Genomic DNA, 22,928 nt, shown 5'->3' with positions numbered 1-22,928 from the left:
GAAATTAACAGGGCTGCCTGACCAGTGATGGTGTAGTAGATCGAGTGTCCACCTGGAATGCAGAGGTTTCAGGTTACTGGCTTGAGCGTGGTCTCGTTCAGCTTGAGCACAGGATCATTGACATCCCAAGGTCACTGGCTTGAGCCCAAGTTTGCTGGCTTGAGCAAGAGGTAGGTCACTGGCTCTGCTTGAGGCCCCCCCACCCGGCACATTAGAGAGGCAATCAGTGAACAACTGAAGTGATGACTACAAGTTGAAGTTTCTCATCTCACTCCCTTCTTCCTCTCTTTCTTTCTCTCTCTCAAAAACAAAAAAACAACGGCAAAAACACAGGTCTGTGGTTGAGACGGCACACAAGTTTAACCTGGGTGTGGATGAGGAGGACATTGAGGCTCTCCTAGAGGTGGTTCCTGAGGAACTGACTGATGATGAGTTGTTGGAACTGGAACAGGAACACACAGCTGAGGAAGAGGGGAGAAAAAGAGAAAACTTCAGAAGAAAAATAAGATCCCCCAAGGAAATTCACAATGGAGTGTTTAGCAAAAGCTTTTGTAGACCTTAACAAGCTCCTTAAATAGTTTTAAACATGGACTCCAACACTATATGGTGTTCATTAACTTGGATGTTACTGTGCAGTATCTGCTTACAAGCACCAAATCTGTGATGAAAAGGAAACAAACCAAGCAAACCCTCATGGAAATATTTCTTGAAAGAGTGACTCTTCCAGGAGAAGAGCCTGAGGCAGGTCCTTCAGGAGGTATTCCAGAAGACAGCATTATTATGGTAGATGTCAGCTCCATGTGTGTTGTTGCCCCCGAAGACCTAGTTGGACAAGATATGGAGGTAGAAGACAGAACATACTTTTGTATAGTTGTACATTGTTTGTTTTTTAAGCTGTTATTACAAGAGAGTTGAAAGTTAAAAAATTAAGTTTATAAATTTAATAAATTATAGTAAAGCTAAGGTCACTTTATTATTGAAGAAAGAAAACTTTTAAATAAATTAAGTGTAGCCTCAGTGTACAGTGTTTATACATTCTACAGTACTGTCCTAGGCCTTCCCATTTACTCACCACTCATGGACTCACCCAGAGCAACTTCCATTTACACAAGCTTCATTCATGGTAAGTGCCCTATACAGTTGTATCATTTTCTATCTTTTGTGCTGTATTTTTATTGTACCTTTTCTCAGATACCATAGTGCTACATTTGCCTACAATATTCAGTGCAATAACATGCTGTATAGGTTTGTAGCATAGGAGCAATAAGGCTAAACCATATAGCCTATGTGTGTAGTGGGCTGTAGCCTCTAGGTTTGTGTGTGTGCACTTTGTGATGTTTGTACAGTGATGAAATTACCTACCAATGCTTTTCTTAGAATGTATCCCTGTTGTTAAGCGACCCATGATTGTATTCAGATGATAGTAAAGAGGCAGATTAGAAGTTGCCTCTGAATCCCTTTTTCAGGGAAGAAGACGGAATATAGTCAAGGACAGAGGAAGGGCCTAGTGAGAGGAAATAGCAAATATGAAAATTTGTATTTTTAATCTTATTTCTTTTTTTTTTTTAACTTTTTTCCTAAGATTATTATTATTTTTTTACATTTTTATTTATTCATTATTTTAGAGAGAGGAGATACAGAGAGAGAAAGAGACAGATAGGGCAAAGAACAGGGGGAGGAGCAGGAAGCATCAACTCCCATATGTGCCTTGACCAGGCAAGCCTGGGGTTTTGAACCGGCTACCTCAGCATTCCAGGTCGAAGCTTTTACCCACTGTGCCACCACAGGTCAGGCTTTAATCTTATTTCAAAAGAAAAGCTTTTTTCTATTTTGAACCTTAGGGAATTTCTTTTTTTGATTGGAGTAAAAGTAAGTTGGGTTCTAGTTATGAGTTTCAGTTACACAATTTGGAGAGATTATAATTCAGAAGTTATCTGATCAGTAAAGTCTTTCTCTCTCTCAAGAAAGAGAGAGAGAGAGGGAGACAGGAAGGGAGAGAGATGAGAAGCATCAACTCATATCTGAGGCACTTGAGTTGTTCATTGATTGCTTCTCATACCTGCCTTGACCAGGGGTACTCTAGCTGAGCCAGGGACTCCTTGCTCAAGCTGATGAGCCTGTGCTCAAACTCTATGAGCCCATACTCAAGCTGGCGACCTCTGAGTTTTGAACCTGGGACCTCAGCATCCCAGGTTGACACTCTATCCACTGCACCACCATGGGTCAGGCAATAAAGGCTGTTTTTAGAATTTTCTTTATATCCTTCTATTCCTAACAAAAATTTTATTGTTGAATGAAACGTTCTACCTGAGTAAAACTTGAGAATAGATTTTCTTTTTTTGTCTTTGGCTTCTGCTTTAATTTGCTGAGCTCCTACTTGAGTTACAAAGACTTTCGTTAGGTTTTTAGATTAATAGTTTTATTTTTAGATATATAAATTAAAGGTAATAGTTGGAAAATATTAAATAGGCAATCTTGTAGGCATCTGAGTGCAGGAAAGTTTATTTTGGCTTTATGAAGCTGATATTAGCCGAGAAACCAAGTCTGCTACTCCCTCCATCTCTTAGGAAGCTAAATAGACTTTCCTCACTGTTTTTTTGTGTGGATGTGCTCCTTTTTAATTCTTCTGTTAAATAGACTTGCTTTCTTGGCCTACTTGGGGTAGGTTGCTCATGACCAAAAATGGGCACCACAGTTATTGGTGCTTCTTGCTACTTGATCTTTCAACTTAAGTGGCTAGTATCATATAGCTAGAGTAGTTGTATCTTTTGGTCAAGGGAGTATCTGATCAAAATTTAGAATATTTCCCTAAATTAGAAACTCTGGTCCATTGGTGGGGGATGTAAGTCTTCTAGGGCATTGACAAAGAGTTAACAACTGCTCTCATGAAAATGCTTTTTTTCCTGTATATGTACATATTTGAGCTGTGTAGATCTTGTGCTGTATTGTCTTATGACTCATATTTGATTTACCTTCAAGTTTATTCTTTCCAGCTGAGGTTGAACTTTTCCACTGTCATTGATAATCATGTATTCCTAAATAACAGAATGAGAGATATTAACAGTTAACTTCTTAAAGGCCTTTAAAAATATTATCCTTATGTACATTACAAACACTTGTCTTAGTTTAAAGCAGGCCTTTCTTGGATCCTGGTGCTTTAAAATGTCTTGTTTAATTTTTAATTCATTATCCATTTGTTTCATCTGAGAAAAAAGTTATTTTCCAGAAGTGACTTTTCAAGAATTCTAAAAAGGCTCTGGCTGGTTGACTCAGGAGTAGAGCATCGGCCTAGCGTGTGGAAGTCCTGGGTTCGATTCCTGCCAGGGCACACAGGAGAAGCGCCCATCTGCTTCTCCACCCTTCCCCCTTTCTATCTCTCTATCTCTCTCTTCCCCTCCCGCAGCCAAGGCTCCATTGGAGCAAAGTTGGCCCGGGCTCTGAGGATGGCTCCATGGCCTCTGCCTCAGGCGCTAGAATGGTTCTGGTTACAGTAGAGCAAAGCCCCAGATGGGCAGAGCATCACCCCCTGGTGGGCATGCCGGGTGGATCCCGGTTGGGCGTATGCAGGAGGAATCTGTCTGCTTCTCACTTTGGAAAAATACAATAAATAAATAAATAAATAAATAAATGAATTATAAAAAATATTTTGCCCTGGCCAGGTAGCTCAGTTTGTTGGAGAAGCATTCCAAAGTACAGAAGTTAACTGGTTCGATCCCTGGCCAGGGCACACACGGGAGCAGATTCATGTGCCTATCTCTTTCTCTCTCTCTCTCTCTGTTCCCCTACCTCTCTCTCTAAAATCATTAAATTAAAAAAAATCTTTTTAAAAATTGAAAAAAATAAATTAGTCTTTTAATATCTGAAAAAATACCTTGAGGTTCTAATTTAGGAAAACATGTCTTTTTAATCAAACAAGAAAAGTAACTCCTTCCTTTGAGACACCAACCTGTCTTATTTATTATCATTTAACTAACTCCTAGAGAGGTGTATTTTGTTCTTGGCTTAATTTCTACTAAGATACTGAAGTGCCTTTTTTTATTTTATTTTATTTTTTTAATTTATTTTATTTATTTATTTATTTATTTTTTTGTAGTGAAAGAGGGAGGGGGACAGGCTGGAAGGGAAAGAGATGAAAAGCATCAACTTGTTGCTGCACTTTAGTTGTTCATGTGCTTTGACCTGGGGGCTACAGCAGAGCCAGTGACATTGGGGTCATGTCTATGCTCTCATGCTCAAGCTGGTAACACCACACTCAAGCTGGTGAGCCCGTGTTCAAGCCGGTGACCTTGGGTTTTTGAACCTGGGTCCTCAGTATCCCAGGCCGATGCTCTGTATATTGCACCACCTCCTGGTCAGGTGACATTGAAATACTTTTTATATTAACTGATAGAAAAAGGTATTTTAGGCCCTGACCCGTTGGCTCAGTGGTAGAGCGTCGGCCTGGCGTGCAGGAGTCCCGGGTTCGATCCCTGGCCAGGGCACACAGGAGAAACGCCCATCTGCTTCTCCACCCCTCCCCCTCTCCTTCCTCTCTGTCTCTCTCTTCCCCTCCCGCAGCCAAGTCTCCATTGGAGCAAAGTTGGCCCGGGCGCTGAGGATGGCTCTGTGGCCTCTGCCTCAGGTGCTAGAATGGCTCTGGTTGCAACAGAGCTACACCCCAGATGGGCAGAGCATCGCCCCCTGGTGGGCGTGCCGGGTGGATCCTGGTCGGGCTCATGCAGGAGTCTGTCTGACTGCCTCCCCGTTTCCAACTTCAGAAAAATACAAAAAAATAAATAAATAAATAAATAAGGTATTTTATATTATAGAAAAGGTTTTAAGTGTTTTTTGTTTGTTTGTTTTTTACAGAGAGAGAGAGATGAGAAGCATCAATCATTAGTTTTTGTTGCGACACCTTAGTTAGTTGTTCATTGATTACTTTCACATATATGCATAGCAGACCAAGTAACCCCTTGCTCTAGCCAGAGACCTTGGGTCCAAGCTGGCGAGCTTTGCTCAAACCAGATTAGCCCACACTCAAGCTGGCATTCTCGGGGTCTCGAACCTGGGTCCTCCACATCCCAGTCCGACGCTCTATCCCAGGGGTCCCCAAACTACGGCCCGCAGGCCGCATGCGGCCCCCTGAGGCCATTTATCCGGCCCCCGCCGCACTTCTGGAAGGGGCACCTCTTTCATTGGTGTCAGTGAGAGGAGCATAGTTCCCATTGAAATACTGGTCAGTTTGTTGATTTAAATTTACTTGTTCTTTATTTTAAATATTGTATTTGTTCCCGTTTTTTTTTTTTTTTTTTACTTTAAAATAAGATATGTTCAGTGTGCATAGGGATTTGTTCATAGTTTTTTTTATAGTCCGGCCCTCCAATGGTCTGAGGGACAGTGAACTGGCCCCCTGTGTAAAAAGTTTGGGGACCCCTGCTCTATCTACTGCACCACCGCCTGGTTAGGTGACATTGAAATACTTTTTATGTTAAGTGATAGAAAAAGGTATTTGATATTATAAAAAAGGTTTTAAATGTTGATCTGTTAATGCTTTACAGTTTTATGTAGAGAAGTTAGCCATCATTTAATTGTTCTGTATGTAATATGCTGCCCCCCCTTCTTTAAAGATTTTCTTTTTATTTTTTGATTTCAATATTTGGACTATGATGTTATGCCTTGGTTGATTTTCTACGTATTTATCCTGCTTGGAGTTAGCTAAAATTCTGGGATTTGTGGGTTGAGGTTTTTATGAATTTATTTTTATTTTTATGTTTTTGTGACAGAGAGAGGGACAGATAGGGACAGACAGACAGGAAGGGAGAGAGATGAGAAGCATCAGTTCTTCATTGCGGTACCTTAGTTCATTGATTGCTTTTTCATATGTGCCTTCACGGGGGGGGGGGGGGGGGGGGGGGGGGGACGGACAGCAGATTGAGTGACCCCTTGCTCAAACCAGCCATCTTAGGCTCAAGGTGGTGAGCTTTGCTCAAAACAGATGAGCCCGCATTCAAACTGGCAACCTCTGGGTTTCGAACCTGGGTCCTCTGAGTCCCAATCCAACACTCCACCCACTGCGCCACCGCCTGGTCAGGCAAGGTTTTTTTTTTTTAATCACTTTTGGAAAAGTTGTAGCCATTTATTTTCTCATCACATTTCTTCTGCCCCTTGCCTCTCTCTCATCCTTTTGAAACTTCAATTACATATGCATTAGGTTGTTGGATAATATTCCAGAGACATGTTAAGAATCTGTTTCTTTTTTTTCAACTATTTTCTCTTTGTGTTTACATTCAGTAACTTTTTTTTAAACCTAACTTCAAGTTTTCTGATTCTTTTCTCTGCTGAGTATTGTCTTCTGATTAGTGCATACATATCCTTGCTTGTGAGCTATCAAAATTTTCTTCTCTGATACTGCTTTTTTTTATTTCTAGCATTTCTAATTGTCTTTATATTTCCATCTCTGTGGAAATTCCCAATCTGCTCACGCATGTTAACCTTTTCCATTAGATCCTTTAACATTTATTATAGTTATTTTAAAATTCACTAATCCAATTTCTTAGCCATCACTAGATTTGTATCTGATGACTGACTGGTTCCTCTCTTGATGGATTAGATTTTCTTCTTTGTATGTTTTATTTTTTATTGAATGCCAGACATTGTATATTGAAAAGTTCATTTTGTAGATTACCTGGCTTTTTTTTTTTAGAGTATGAGTAGCATATTCTTTCTATTTCACATTCTGTAGCAGATCTCTTATGTAATTTTGTGAGTGTTCAATTGAAATTTTTCACATAACTTTAAGTTCGATCTGTTCTTTTTCAAAAACCTGTTTGAATGGATTTGAATTAACAGAAAACCTGAATTAAGCATAATCCACTTGCTACCTTCTATTAGGAATTTCTCTCCAACATGGAATTGTACTTTTTTTTAGAACTGCATGTAGGTCACAAGATCATAAGTATATTAACAATTTAGAAAGAAAAGGGACAGATTGAAGCCCTCCCAGAATTAGGAGTCATCACATGCACAGCTCCGTCTTTTCCAGCGTGGCCTAGTGCAAAGTGATGTGCAGAACCTGGCACAGTCATCAGTGGTGTGCTTTCTTTTTCTAAATTGAACTTAGGAAAATGGGCTCAGACATTTTAGGAAGATTTTTAGTGATAAAGCCTGGAACTAAAGGTATTTGGGGTGACCCCAGGAAACGGTTAGCCACCATGCTTAATTCTCTTATCCATGTGGTTTTCACGGAATCCACTTAAACATATATTGAGAAAGGAGAAAATTTTTTTTTCTAAATTTTATTTATTTTTTTTACAGAGAGAGAGGGATAGACAGGGACAGACCGACAGACAGGAATGGAGAGAGATGAGAAGCATCAATCATTAGTTTTTCATTGCGCGTTGCAACACCTTAGTTGTTCATCGATTGCTCTCTCATATGTGCCTTGACCGTGGGCCCTCAGCAGACCGAGTAACCCCTTGCTAATGCCAGTGACCTTGGTCTCAGGCTGGTGGGATTTTGCTCAAACCAGATGAGCCTGCGCTCAAGCTGTGACGTCGGGGTCTCGAACCTGGGTCCTCTGCATCCCAGTCCAACGCTCTATCCACTGTGCCACCGCCTGGTCAGGCGAGAAAGGAGAAATTAATGTGTTTTTAAATAGATATTCTGCTATGTTGAATAAAAATTAATAGTTCCTAAGCATGGTTAGGTTTGAAAAAAAAAAATTCTTTGTAATGCTTACAGCATCAGTCGTACTTCTGGTACAAAAGGTTGCTTTGTTGTTGCCATCTCTTTAATTGCCTTTATACTCTTTTTTTTTTTTTTTTTTTTTTTTTTTCATTTTTCTGAAACTGGAAACAGGGAGAGACAGTCTGACAGACTCCCGACCGGGATCCACCCGGCACGCCCACCAGGGGTGATGCTCTGCCCACCAGGGGGCGATGCTCTGCCCATCCTGGGCGTCGCCATGTTGCGACCAGAGCCACTCTAGCGCCTGAGGCAGAGGCCACAGAGCCATCCCCAGCGCCCGGGCCATCTTTGCTCCAATGGAGCCTTGGCTGCGGGAGGGGAAGAGAGAGACAGAGAGAAAAGCGCGGCGGAGGGGTGAAGCAAATGGGCGCTTCTCCTGTGTGCCCTGGCCGGAAATCGAACCCGGGTCCTCTACACGCTAGGCCGACGCTCTACCGCTGAGCCAACCGGCCAGGGCTGCCTTTATACTCTTTATTTCTGTCCTCTCCTCCAGTAATCACACAACCAGGCTGAATCCCGTTAAGAAAGTTTCAAGGGCTAAAGGAAGGTTAGGGGGTGTGGTAAATGACCTTGGCATTGGCTTTGTTAGTGGAATGGAGCTGCTTTTTAAAGCAGATACCTGTAATTGGTGCTAATAAAGGCGTTTAAAGGTATTGTACTTGATCTTGTCAGTCCCTAAGCCAGGACCTACTTCCATTTTAGAATATTAAATCATAAGTGTATATATACAACACCGTTACAGTTTCCTAACTGAAAGGTAGGCAAGGGAACTGAACACCTTTCTTGAAAGATATTCTCATTTGGCTCAGATATCTTTAGTACTTTTTTATAGATAGTTCTCAACTCTCTATTACCATATAATAGAACTGTTTATTTAAGAAAATTTTGTTAGTAGTGTGGGTAGATTTTCTTGTACATCATGTTTGTATTACTATGGATAGGATTTTTTTGTAATTTGTGTGTATCATGTAATTAACTAACTTTGAATGTATACTTAAATTTTTCTTAAACAAAAGACTTAATTTTGTGATTAACTTGATTGTATTCTTTCCAGTGCTTCTTAGAAAATGCTAATTTCAGCTTTGTTTCCAGTTAATGGGAGTACTACTTAGAGTTAGAATCTAACTTTCAGTAACATTTGAGCACCTGTTTTCATGGGATATTTAAAATTAAAAAGAGCCTTTATTTTTTTAAAAGATTTTATTTATTGATTTGAGAGAGAGAGAAAGGTGGTGGGGAGTGGGAAGCATCAACTCATAGTAGCTGCTTCTCATATGTGCCTTGACTGGGCCAGCCCAGGGTTTCGAACCAGGAGACCTCAACATTTCAGGTTGATGCTTTATCCACTGTATAACCATAGGTCAGGCAAAAAGAGCTTTGTTTTTAATTTTCAATGGAACTATATTTGTGCCTTTTAAAGAAAAATTATTTGTATTTGTGTCTTGCATGAGTATTCTATTAAAACATTTTCATGACTAGCCTTGCCATTTTAAGTAAATTATTTTGAATTTAAATAAGTATTAATTGAATATGAGTTAGTATGAAGGGTGAGTTAAACACAAAAGTATAAGACCATGTCTTCTTTATTTGCCTTTTACTTTGAGCAAATCTCATCTGTGAGACATTGTACTGAGCTTGGTGGGAGTAGATACGAAACATTTTCCCCTTACGGAACACTCAAGTTCTCACCCATAATGTCTAAGGGGAACAAGGAAACAAATTACAGTGTGTTTGTAAAGTCATGGTGCACTTTTGACTGGTCACAGGAAAGCAACAAAAGATGATAGAAATGTGAAATCTGCACCAAATAAAAGGAAACTCTCCCAGTTTCTGTAGGATGATGTGGCAGCATGTGCGCATGTACAGATGATGACGTAACACCGTGTATACAGCGGAGCAGCCCACAGCCATGCCAGTCGAGATGTGGGATGGTACAGAGGAAAGTTCAGTGTGTTCTGTGGCTTCCTAAATTCGAATCCGTGACCAAAGTGCAACGTGAATATCGGCGTGTTTATAACGAAGCGCCACCGCATAGGAATAACATTACTCGGTAGGATAAGCAGTTGAAGGAAACCAGCAGTTTAGTGGAGAAACCCCGTTCTGGTAGTTCATCAGTCAGTGACGAGTCTGTAGAGGCTATACGGGATAGCTACCTAAGGAGCCCTAAAAAATCTGTGCATGAGCCCACATCGAACTGCATTGAATAGGTATGAAACTGGGAGAGTTTTCCTTTTATTTGGTGCAGATTTCACATTTCTGTCGTCTTTTATTGCTTTCCTGTGACTGGTCAAAAGTGCACCATAACTTTACGAACACACTGTATTAACAACACAGAATGGTAAATTAAGACCTGAGTTGGTGGTGTGAAGTAGGTGTTCAGAGATTGAGAAGAGATTTATTCTTAATCATTCTTAAAGAACTAAAAATTATTAATCAAGTAAATAAGAGTAAGAATGTGGTAGGCATTGCCATGTGAGAAAATAGCACTTATGAAGGTATAACCAACTTGGAAATTTTTCTAGGTTGTTAATAATTATGGTTATGCCCTAGAAAAGGCATTAAATAGAAATGTTATAGATTTAATTTACAAGCTGAGTGGCAAATAGTTAAAATGTTTTGACTTTGGTTGGGTAGGAGCAGGAGTTTTCTTCCTGTTGGAGGGTTTTAGGTGTATCAGAGCAATATCTACATCAGGATTGGGAATGATGACAAGATTACAAATATATCTTGAGCTTGATAAGTCTTTAAAATCTATAGACTTTTTAGAAGGGAGAGAATTGATCTTTATGGAAGAGGTATACTTGGCTTTGTCTGTGAGTGCTAAAGAGAATATACTAATGTGAGGCCCAGAAACAAGCCTATTTTAGTAGCTGCTAATATTCAAAAAGAAAAATTCATTTTATCAACTATGTTTCATCGTGTTGGTCTGCCAGTAAGTTAGTCCCAAACCTGGTCTAGAAAAGAAACATGGTCCAGTTTTTAGTGTATAGCCAGTGGGAGTCATATATAAGCCACTCTCATGTTGTCTGACCTTATAAAATCTGTGATGGTGTCCTGTTCATTCTGTATTATTCATCTATGATAGGCAGCAGTCTATAGGGAGTTAAGGCAGTTTAGGTGTGTCTCCTGATAATCCTACTTGAAATCCCATGGTCTTGTTTGGTTTTTCTCTTAAGTGTTGTGCTTCTTAGGTATTTCCACATCTGTTCCAGAAAGCAGTCTTAAAAACAAGAAATCTAGAGTAATTCTTTATATTAAAAAGTGATTCCTACTAAAGTAGAGAAGTCCTAATCAAGGGAGATTCTTTTGTGGAGATTCTGTCATCAATTCAGCAATATTTGCTAAAAGCCCAATAGGTGCCAGGCAGTGCTGTAGTTTTTGAGACTACATCAGTGAATAAAATCATCTTAAATACTTGCCTACAAGGAGCTTACATTCCATTGAGCAAGTCAGACAATCAATATAATTAAAAAGTGAATTATATAGTAGGTTAGAAAGTAGTAAATGCTATTGGGGGAAGATAAGTGGTTACATGGGGGTTTTGTGATAAGGGTGGGGTGGGTAGTAATTTTAAATAGGGTAGTCAGGGCAAACCTTACTGAGAAAGTGACATTTGAGCAAAGAGTTGAAGGGAATAATGGAATAAATCATGACTATCTGAGGGAAGACATCCCAGATAGAGAGAGCAGCCAGGGCAGAATTTCTGATTTATGTTTGACCCAGTTATGGTTGAGGAATAGAGAGAATTATTGTGACTTAGTGCATTGTGTTAGGAGGTGACTATTAGGAGTTGAGGGCACAGAAGTTATAAGCATTGAGGAAGCCTTTCAGGCCACTGTGAGTACTTTGGCTTTTGCACTAAGTATAATTGAAAATAAACCCTAATAAGATAAAGTAGAATTTCTTCAGTTGAGATCTAAAATCAAGAGACGGTAAGCAGTCAGAGAAGGAATCTTCTAGTCTTAAGATAGCATAAATTAATGTTGTATCCTAGACCTAAGCTTATAGCAAAACAAGTAATAAGATTTTTGCTGATATTTTCTACTTTATTTTTGATTGTAGGGACTTTCAGTTACCTTGATGATGTCCCATTTAAGATAGGAGACAAATTCAAAACACCAGCTAAAGTTGGTCTACCTATTGGCTTCTCCTTGCCTGATTGTTTGCAGGTTGTCAGAGAAGTACAGGTAAGTGGTGATTTTTAGTTAAAGTTTAGTGCGTTTAAAATTTTAATGAGTAAGAATTTGATGTATAGTGAAACAGAAATAAAACATTCTCATATCCCTTATTTGTATTTCTCATAGCTTCTGTTATTGCTTGGCTCACATTGTCACATACACACATACATACGCATTTGTATATCTGTTACAAATCTTGTATAATCTGTTAGATTGTATATTCCTGGGATTCTGTGCCTTGTCTGAAACAAGTCCCCATTGCCTATCTGACTTGCTTATTCACCTCTTTCTCTTTTCTTTATTAATATCCTCATCTTCTTGGTCACTCAAGTTAGGTAATATTTTTCTCATTACTCTGTCCCCCCTTTACCGTCCCGTCCATCTATGTTCCCTCTAACCAGGTTACTAGCAATTTGTTGAATATACAGTGTTTATTACCTCTGTATGCCATGCTTTTTCTCATGAGCTGTTTATCTCCACTTTGAAAATTTTTATTTCTCACCGTACTAAACTGTTAGTTACTCTTCTAGAATTGTGCTGAAAATCCATCTCAAAACCTCAATTCTCTTGTCTGTAAAGCTCAGTTATATATAAATGTATATATAGAATTACTTCTTGAAAGCAGCAGATAGTCTTGTGTGCCTTCCTTTCTTCCTTCAGTACACATATATTGAATGCTTGCTTTTGAGTAGTGCTCTGCGGGGCTGATGATAGAGATGCCTTAATCACTATCCTCCAGGATCTTACAGTTTAGAAAAGGGGTCAAGTGGAAAAACAGTGAGGTACAGTACTCATTCAAACACTTCTTCCTGTGACTTAAGAATTTTATTCATTTTTGGAGAGAAGCAGGGAGAGAAAGAGACAGGAACATTGAGATGCTCTTATGTGCCCTGACTGGGGAATCAAACCTGGCAACCTCTGTGCTCTGCTCCAGGATGATATTCCAACCAATTGAGCTGTCTGGCCAGGGCTTAATTTTTATTTTTTAGGGAGGGAGAGAGAGGAGGGGGAAGGGAAGCATTTGTTGTTCCACTCAGTTGTGCAATTTTTGATTGCTTCCCATGTGTGCCCTAACCAGGGATTAAACCCACAACCTTGTTTTGGGGTGGTGCTCTTAATCGACTGAGCTAACCAGCCAGGGCCAAGATTTTTTTTTTTTTTTTTACAGAGACAGAGAGTAAGAGAGAGGGATAGACAGGACAGACAGACAGGAACGGAGAGAGATGAGAAGCATCAATCATTAGTTTTTCGTTGCGACACCTTAGTTGTTCATTGATTGCTTTCTCATATGTGCCTTGACTGTGGGCCTTCAGCAGACCGAGTGACCCCTTGCTCGAGCCAGCGACCTTGGGTCCAAGCTGGTGAGCTTTGCTCAAACCAGATGAGCCCGCACTCAAGCTGGCGACCTCAGGGTCTCGAACCTGGGTCCTCTGCATCCCAGTCCGACACTCTATCCACTGCGCCACTGCCCGGGCAGGCAAGATTTTTAATAATATACTTTCTGTTAAAGTTGTTTTGTATCTAGGGCATCCAGAAACAAAGGCATCAGCATACTTTTCTAAAAAAATACTTTTTGTTGTATATTCAGTCTATATGCAGTGAGTAGTCATAGTGGGAATATTTCAGTTGCATTTTCAAAAGTGACATCTTTATTAAGATATAATTCATACCATAAACTTCACCCTTTTAAGGTGTGCAAATAAGTAGTTTTTAGTATATTTACAGTTGTATAACCATCATTATGATCTAATTCTAGAACATTTTCATCACCCCCCCCCAAAAAAGAAAACCCTAGTGCTCATTAGCAGCTACTTCCTATTTTTCCTTCTCTATGAACCCCTGGCAAACACTAAATCTACTGTTTTCATAAATTTGCCTTTTCTGGGCATATATAAATGGAATATTATAACATATAGCCTTTTGTAACTGGCTTATTTCACCTAGCATAATGTTCTCAAGTTTTATTCATGTTGTATGAATGAAGTATTAGTACATTTATTTTTATGGCTGAATAACATTCCATTGTATTGATAATGCCATATTTTGTTTATTCATCAGTTGATGGACATTTTGGTGGTTCCCACTTTCCGACTATTAGGAATAATGCTATGAACATTTGTATATAGGTTTTTGTGTGGACATGTGCGTTCATTTTTCTTGAGTATGTACCTCAGAGTGGAACTGCTGGGTCATATGGTAACTACAACCTTTTGAGGAGTTGCCAGACTGTTCTCAAGTGGCTGCATTATTTTATAATCACACCCACACTGCAAGGCAATTCCAGTTTCTCCACATCCTTGCAACTATTGTTATTATCTTTTTTTTATATGCATCCTTTTAAGTGTGTAGTAATCTCTTGTTGTGGTTTTGATGTACATTTCCCTAATTACTAATGATGTTGAGTATCTTACATATTTTTTTTATTTAAATATATATATATATATTTATTTTTTTTTTTGTATTTTTCTGAAGCTGGAAATGGGGAGAGACAGTCAGACAGACTCCTGCATGCGCCCGACCGGGATCCACCCGGCACGCCCACCAGGGGCGACGCTCTGCCCACCAGGGGGCGATGCTCTGCCCCTCCGGGGTGTCGCTCTGTCGCGACCAGAGCCACTCTAGCGCCTGGGGCAGAGGCCAAGGAGCCATCCCCAGTGCCCGGGCCATCCTTGCTCCAATGGAGCCTTGGCTGTGGGAGGGGACGAGAGAGACAGAGAGGAAGGGGGGGTGGGGGTGGAGAAGCAAATGGGCGCTTCCCCTATGTGCCCTGGCCGGGAATCGAACCCGGGTCCCCCGCACGCCAGGCTGACGCTCTACCGCTGAGCCAACCAGCCAGGGCCTCTTACATATTTTTGAATACTGAATTGGCATTTCTTTTGTGTAGAGAGACTTTATTGGACCAGAAAACATAGATTTTCCTTATAAAGTTTTACTTTGTTTTTGTTTGCTTGGTGACTTTTTTTATTGGCAATAACAAATATTTGGTAACTACCTCTCTGTATGCAGGATACTATTAATAATATGATTTTAAAAACCTTCATCTTCTTTCATTAGTTCCCATATTACTCATCACTTCATTGATCCATTCTGAAAACTTATTTTGAATTCTCTATTTATTTGATCAGTGCTCTCTGACTCATAGCACCCACTAATAACAAAAGAGGAGATCAAGGCTTCAAGCTCTATTCCTGTGTGGGCCAGCAGGGGGAAAAAATTTTTTTTTTTAAGTGAGAGGAGGGGAGATAGTGAAATAGATTCCCACCTGTGCCCTGACCAGGATCTACCTGGCAACCCCATCTAGGGCTGATACTCCAATCAACTGAGCTATTTTTAGCACCGGAGGCTGATGTGGTGGGACCAACCCAGCTATCCTCAGTGCCCAGGACCAACACTGGAACCAGTTGAGCCACACTGCAGGAGGGGAAGTGGGAGAAAAAGGGGACGGGGGGGGGCAGATAGTCGCTTCTCTTGGATGTCCACACGCCAAGCTGACACACTATCCACTGAGCCAACCAGCCAGGGCCAAAATTTCTTTGTTTTCTGTTTGCAGAATTTTTTTTTTAACAAAGTTCTTCCTAATTTTTTTTTTCTTTTTTATTTATTTATTCATTTTAGAGAGGGGAGAGAGAGAGAGAGAGGAGAGAGAGACAGGGGGGAGGAGCTGGAAGCATCAACTCCCATATGTGCCTGACCAGGCAAGCCCAGGGTTTTGAACCGGCGACCTCAGCATTTCCAGGTCGACGCTTTATCCACTGCGCCACCACAGGTCAGGCCTGTTTGCAGAATTTGACTGTGGTATTGGTGCTGGATGTGCAGAGAAGAATCAGACCTAGAGTCATAGACAGCTAGCTTGAAGCTTCCTTAACTTTGTCATATTTGTCCTTGCATGGTAGTACAAACTGAATTTTTCAGATGAAAGTTCATCAGAGGGAACCGGTAAAAATAAATAAATAAATAAATAAATAAAATAACCCTTGAACCCAGGGCCCAGAAAGCTTTCATTGAATGTGGTGGTGGTAGCCACAGAAGTAGAGAGTGGTCCTTAGTGTCGAGGTTTAAAGTGGAATCTGCTGTCACTCATTCATGGGCTAGAATTACCATGTAATAGCAGTGTAACCTTGTACAGATTGTTTAAATTCTCCAAGCCTCCATTTCCTCATCTGTAAAATGGGGATAATTAGCTTTTACGGTTGTGATAAAGATTAAACAAAATAAGGCACTTACATTGCTTACTGTGGTTCCTGGTACTCTGTAAATTTTTTGCTGTTATTATTTATTATTGTGCACCCAGACCACATTCTTATTTTTTCAGTCATACTTCTGCTATTTTTTCCTGCATTTTTTCTATGTTCCATGTATTCTACATTACTTTAGTAATTAAAAAACAAAAGCTCAGTAAAGGTTTTATTATAAAGGAAAGAAATTTCTAATTGTTCTTAAGAGTAAAACATCAGAGACCTATGTTTACAGGCAGCAGAAAGTTCGTCACAGCCTCAGTTTTTGGTGAAGGAAACCAGCTGCAAAATTGAATTTCCTCCCCAGTTAGAAGCAGCAGTATTTGCCCAAGTGCTGTTTTCTTATCGTGTTGTTAGTGACACACGTGGTAATCCCCCAGGTGTCTTTGTGAGACCTAGCAGCTGGTTGGGGTGGGTGTTAATGAACTTGATGTGCATTTTCAGGCTCCTCTTGTGCTGTTTGAAGCTAAAGGCTTGGGAATGACAAGAGGTACTTATATTTCGCCTACTTTGTATCTCTGTTCTCCTTCCCCCCCTTTTTATTGTTAATCTGTCTCCAACCTTGACCGCACACAAGGTATTGATTAGCTTCTGTGCTTTAGGGTGAACGACAAAGGTTTTGTTTTCTTCTATCCCTAGGTGAATTTTGTTTTATATAATATTTTTTCAAGAGTGCAAATGAAATTTTTGTAAATTGAACTGTGTTTTAAGGGATTGTTAAACCATGACATAAATCCTTGTGCAATGTGCTCTGTAAAATCTTAATTTGACTATGTCTAGATTGCTTAATAAGCAGTTTCCTTGCATTTAGAGAAGTCTGTATATTGTAATTTGATAGTGGTTTAAGAAGCATACACCCTGGGTTCAGATCCAGGATCTACCACTTAATAGCATTTATTACCTTGGGCATAGCCGTTGTAAAGTTGGATTGAACAGTAGTACCTACTTTAAACTATTGCTGAGAACTTCTAGAGAGTGATTACATAAACTGTATTTTGAATCATGCATGGTACCTTGTAAGTGCATTTTAAATGTTAGGGACTGTTATTATTGAGCAGATCTATTAGGTCATTGTGCTAGATAATAGAGACTGTAAGGCCTAAAGCCCAGTTTACTGCCCACAAAAAGCTTGTGATATTGTTAGGGAAGTGTTTAGAGGAAGATTAAAGCTACTTGTGATCACTTGCTCTTCATCAAATGGTAGATATTAGATACTTTATAAAACAGTTCAGAGGAAGGAGCAGGCCATCAGGAATGTTTCATAGAGGAGGTAGTTGAGCTTTGAGCTAACAATGAAGAATTCTAGGAAGGGAAATGGCCTGAGAGGAGAGAAGCAAGGGAAATGGCAAGTTAACGTTTGGCCTGGTTCATAAGATTAGAGATGGTGGGAGCTCTTTTTAGTTAATTTCTGAAAGTAATCTGGGAGCATAGTTTGATTCAATCCTTTAAGATTAGGAAGCCTTAGTCTTCCTGAGTTGAGATCCTTCAATGCACTTTAAATGCTGCCTCACGCAGTTCTCCTCTTGTGCCGAGTGGGGAAGTAAATCGGGTGGGGTTGCGCTGGGGAGGGGCAGCCACCTGGGTTCACACCTCCTTTCTCTGATATATCTTTGCAGTATGACTTCTCCTTGGAAAAGAAAACCGTTGAGTGGGCTGAAGATATTAAGAAAATCCAAGAAGCCCAGCGGGAAGCAGGGCGTAAGGCTGAGGAAACAGAAGTTAAAATGAATTCTAAGAGTGGCCCAGAGGGCGATAGCAAAATGAGCTTCTCCAAGACCCACAGTACAGCCACAATGCCACCTCCTATTAACCCCATCCTTGCCACCTTACAGCACAACAGCATCCTCACACCTACTCGGGTCAGCAGCAGTGCCACGAAGCAGAAAGTTCTCAGCCCACCTCACACAAAGGCAGATTTCAATCCTGCTGACTTTGAGTGTGAAGAAGACCCATTTGATAATCTTGAATTAAAAACTATTGATGAGAAGGAAGAGCTAAGAAACATTCTGGTAGGAAACACTGGACCTATAGTGGCTCAGTTATTGGACAATAACTTGCCTCGAGGAGGCTCTGGGTCTGTGTTACAGGATGAAGAGGTCCTGGCATCCCTGGAGCAGGCAACACTAGATTTCAAGCCTCTTCACAAACCTAATGGCTTTATAACTTTACCACAGTTGGGCAACTGTGAAAAGATGTCGCTGTCTTCCAAAGTGCCCCTCCCCCCCATCCCTGCAGTAAGCAATATCAAATCCCTGTCTTTCCCCAAACTTGACTCCGATGACAGCAGTCAGAAGACGGCCAAGCTGGAAAGCACTTTCCATAGCACATCCTGCCTCCGCAGTGGCACGTTCCAGAATTCCCTAAAGCCTTCCACCCAAAGCAGTGCCAGTGAGCTCAATGGGCATCATACTCTTGGGCTTTCAGCTTTGAACTTGGACAGTGGCACAAAGGTGCCAACCCTGACCCCTTCTGATATGATCTCCCAGATGCCTTCCCTCTCTGTCTTGTCTGTGTGCACAGAAGAATCATCACCTCCAAATACAGGTCCCACGGTAAGCCTTTTAAATCCCCCTAAATTACAGCTGCAAAGATTTCTAAATTTTACCTAGCAGTTGCCACCTCACATTCTTTTCAAGGTTTTGGGTAAGATGGGCCTGGCCAAGTAGACCTTCCATATATATATGTAATTATTATTTTTTAAAGATTTTATTCAGTTTAAAGAGGAGAGGGAGAAGGGGGAGGAGCAGGAAACATCAATTCCCATATGTGCCTTGACCAAGCAAGCCCACGGTTTTGAACCGGTGACCTCAGTGTTCCAGATCCACTGGGCCATGTAGTTCTGGTTATTTTTTTAAGGACAAGGATTATTAGCTCTGCACCTACACTGGTTAATGTGGGCTTTTCCCTGCCTGCATCTTTTGGTCTTTACCTTTAAAAAGGTAGTGTGTCATATGAATGGTGTTTTCCTGCCTAATCAGTTTCTTCTCTGCGCTTGCATTTTTTTAAGGCTTTCTTTTTTGGGGGCACCTTTTTACCATTAGCTTTCTTTCTTCTTTTTTTTTTGTATTTTTCTGAAGCCGGAAATGGGGAGAGACAGTCAGACAGACTCCCACATGCGCCCGACCGGGATCCACCCAGCACGCCCACCAGGGGCGACGCTCTGCCCACCAGGGGGCGATGCTCTGCCCCTCCGGGGCATCGCTCTGCCGTGACCAGAGCCACTCTAGCGCCTGGGGCAGAGGCCAAGGAGCCATCCCCAGTGCCCGGGCCATCTTTGCTCCAATGGAGCCTTGGCTGCAGGAGGGGAAGAGAGAGACAGAGAGGAAGGGGGGGGAGGATGGAGAAACAAATGGGCGCTTCTCCTATGTGCCCTGGCCGGGAATCGAACCCGGGTCCCCTGCACGCCAGGCCGACGCTCTACCGCTGAGCCAATGGCCAGGGTCTCTTTTTTTTTTTTTTTTTTTTAAGGTTGCTTGGCACTCCTCCTCATATATTCTCCCTGTCTCCACTTCTCTGTCTCATTCTGCCCTGAAGTTTATTTTTTATTGGGATTGTTTCTTCAGACTGGGTGGTGCCTTAGTACCTGGAAGTCTAAGCAAAATGTAGAAAATTGTCACTTTTAAACCCATAGGATTTTTTTTTTTTTTTTTGCATTTTTCCGAAGCTGGAAATGGGGAGGCAGTCAGACAGATTCCCACATGCGCCCGACCGGGATCCACCTGGCATGCCTACCAGGGGGCGATGCTCTGCCCCTCTGGGGTGTCACTCTGTTGCATCCAAAGCCATTCTAGCACCTGAGGCGGAGACCACAGAGCCATCCTCAGTGCCCAGGCCATCTTTGCTCCAATGGAGCCTCGGCTGCAGGAGGGGAAGAGAGAGACAGAGAGGAAGGAGAGGGGGAGGGGTGGAGAAGCAGATGGGTGCCTCTCCTGTGTGCCCTGGCCGGGAATCGAACCCGGGACTCCTGCATGCCAGGCTGATGCTCTACCACGGAGCCAACCGGCCAGGGCCTAAACCCATAGGATTTAATCCTGTAATTCCTTTCTCTTGTTCTCCCCTCTAAGAATTTGGCAGTTTTCTCCAAAGAGAGGGGGAGGGAAGGTAGGAATTCAGATTTAGTGTTGTTGAAGTAGGGGCTGATAAAAAAGTTACGTCTTGTATCATCTTGAAAATCTGCATATTTTGTCACACATACACACAAAGTTGTACATACAGTGAGGTTACTTTGTCAGAGTGTAGGCTTAGCTTTTTCTTGTGACAGAAGGACGGACAGGTCGAGGCATACAAACAAGAAGGGAGAGAGATGAGAAGCATCAGTTATTCATTGCAGCACCTTAGTTGTTCATTGATTGCTTTTCATATGTTCCTTGATTGGGGGCTCCAGCTGAGCCACTGACCCTTTGCTCAAGCCAGTGACCTTGGGCTCAAGCCAGCAACCTTGGGTTTCAAGCCAGCAGCCTTTTGGGCTCAAGCCAGTGACCATGGGGTCTGTCTGTGATCCCATGCTCAAGCCAGCAACACCACACTCAAGCTGATGAGCCTGCGCTCAGGCTGGTGACCTCGGTGTTTCCAACCTGGGTCCTCTGTGTCTCAGTCTGATGCTGGATCCAACCGGGCCACATCCTGGTCAGTCTAGGCTTAGCTTTTGATGTGGTTGTTTCAGCTGCACAGAATAATACATTGTTCCATTTTAGGCTAGAAATCAGAGAGGTCCAAGAACCTTCTGCTGTACCAGTCCACAGATTTTTATAACAACAGCCTTGACCAGGGGTCGGGAACCTATGGCTTGTGAGTCAGATGTGGCTTTTTTGATGGCAGCATCTGGCTTGCAGACAAATCTTTAATAAAAAAATAATAATAACATTAAAAATATAAAACATTCTGGCCCTGGCCGGTTGGCTCAGTGGTAGAGCGTCGGCCTGGTGTGCAGAAGTCCCGGGTTCGATTCCCGGCCAGGGCATACAGGAGAAGCGCCCATCTGCTTCTCCACCCCTCCCCCTCTCCTTCCTTTCTGTCTCTCTCTTCCCCTCCCACAGCCGAGGCTCCATTGGAGCAAAGATGGCCCGGGCGCTGGGGATGGCTCCTTGGCCTCTGCCCCAGGCGCTAAAGTGGCTCTGGTCGCAGCAGAGCGACGCCCCGGAGGGGCAGAGCGTCGCCCCCTGGTGGGCGTGCCGGGTGGATCCTGGTCGGGCGCATGCGGGAGTCTGACTGTCTCTCCTCGTTTCTAGCTTCAGAAAAATACCAAAAAAAAAAAAAAAAAAAAAAAAATATATATATATATATATATATATACACACACACACACACACATTCTCATGTATTACAGTCCATTCATTTCCTACCACTCATGTTCATCGTTGCGGGTGGCTGGAACCAATCACAGCTGTCCTCCGGGACAACACCAAATTTTTATTGGATAATGCATGGCTCTCATGGAATTACATTTTTAAATATGTGGCGTTCATGGCTCTCTCGGCCAAAAAGGTTCCCGACCCCTGGCCTAGACCCTGGCCAGTTTGCTCAGTTGGTTAGAGTATCATCCTAAAACAACTAGGTTGTAGGTTTGATCTCCCAATAGGACACATACAGGAAGCAACCAATGAATGTTCCCCCCTTTCCTCTCTTTGTCTCTCTAAAAGCAGTAAAACTAGCCCTGGCTGGTTGGCTCAGCGGTAGAGCGTCGGCCTAGCGTGCGGAGGACCCGGGTTCGATTCCCGGCCAGGGCACACAGGAGAAGCGACCATTTGCTTCTCCACCCCTCCGCCGCGCCTTCCTCTCTGTCTCTCTCTTCCCCTCCCGCAGCCAAGGCTCCATTGGAGCAAAGATGGCCCGGGCGCTGGGGATGGCTCTGTGGCCTCTACCTCAGGCGCTAGAGTGACTCTGGTCGCAACATAGCGACGCCCAGGATGGGCAGAGCATCGCCCCCTGGTGGGCAGAGCATCGCCTCATGGTGGGCGTGCCGGGTGGATCCCGGTCGGGCGCATGCGGGAGTCTGTCTGACTGTCTCTCCCTGTTTCCAGCTTCAGAAAAATGCAAAAAAAAAAAAAAAAAAAAAAAGCAGTAAAACTTTGTTTTTTTTAATGACAGCATATCAAAGACCATATTTAGAGCCAGAAAGGAGCCAGATTGCACTGGTGGAATATCTTTTAGAGACCATAACAAACCTGCTATTAGTTGGTAGAAAGATGAGCATTGGCCTGCTTATAACTAGTGTAAGTTCCCAGCTTTAGCTTTTTTTTCTTAAGCGAGAGAAAGAGACAGACAGGAAGGGACAGAGATGGGAAGCATCAACTCATAGTTGCAGCACCTTAGTTGTTCATTGATTGCTTCTTATATGTGCCTTAAGGAGGGCTCCAGCCAAGCCAGTGACCCCTTGTTCAAGCCAGTGGCCATGAGGTAATGTCTGATCCCACGCTCAAGCTGGCAACCCTGTGTTCAAGCTGGATGAGCCCTGTGCTCAAGCTGGCAACCTTGGGGTTTAGAACCTGGGTCCTCAGCATTCCAGGCCAACGCTCTATGCACTGTACCACCGCCTGTTTAGGTAGCAGTAGCAGTCTTTTTTTTTTTTTTTTTTTTAACAGAGATAGAGCGAGAGTTAGAGGGATAGATAGGGACAGACAGGAAGGAACAGAGAGAGATGAGAAGCACCAATCATCAGTTTTTCATTGCGACACCTTAGTTGTTCATTGAGTGCTTTCTTATATGTGCCTTGACCATGGGCCTTCAGTAGACCGAGTAACCCCTTGCTCAAGCTGGCGACCTTGGGATCTCGAACCTGGGTCCTCTGCAT

At 42.2% G+C, this 22,928-nt stretch overlaps 1 protein-coding gene across 7 annotated transcripts in view; it reads left to right on the top strand.

Moving 5' to 3' along the window:
- Positions 1-22,928, top strand: part of UBAP1 (ubiquitin associated protein 1) — an 82,220-nt gene that overhangs the window by 48,803 nt on the left and 10,489 nt on the right. For 4 of the 7 annotated variants that reach the window (XM_066256893.1, XM_066256891.1, XM_066256894.1 and 1 more), the window contains 2 exons: positions 11,788-11,912; positions 17,755-18,690. In XM_066256893.1, the coding sequence (XP_066112990.1) occupies positions 11,788-11,912; positions 17,755-18,690 (1,061 nt within the window). Of the gene's footprint in view, positions 1-11,705; positions 11,913-17,754; positions 18,691-22,928 lie in introns of those variants that run through there. The other 3 variants (XM_066256898.1, XM_066256897.1, XM_066256890.1) reach the window with 2 other exon arrangements.

This window comes from Saccopteryx bilineata, chromosome 2 (genome assembly GCF_036850765.1).
Source record: "Saccopteryx bilineata isolate mSacBil1 chromosome 2, mSacBil1_pri_phased_curated, whole genome shotgun sequence".
NCBI classification, from domain to species: Eukaryota; Metazoa; Chordata; class Mammalia; order Chiroptera; family Emballonuridae; genus Saccopteryx; species Saccopteryx bilineata.
The sequence above is the reverse complement of the archived record's forward strand: the minus strand, read 5'-3'. Positions and strand labels throughout refer to the sequence as shown.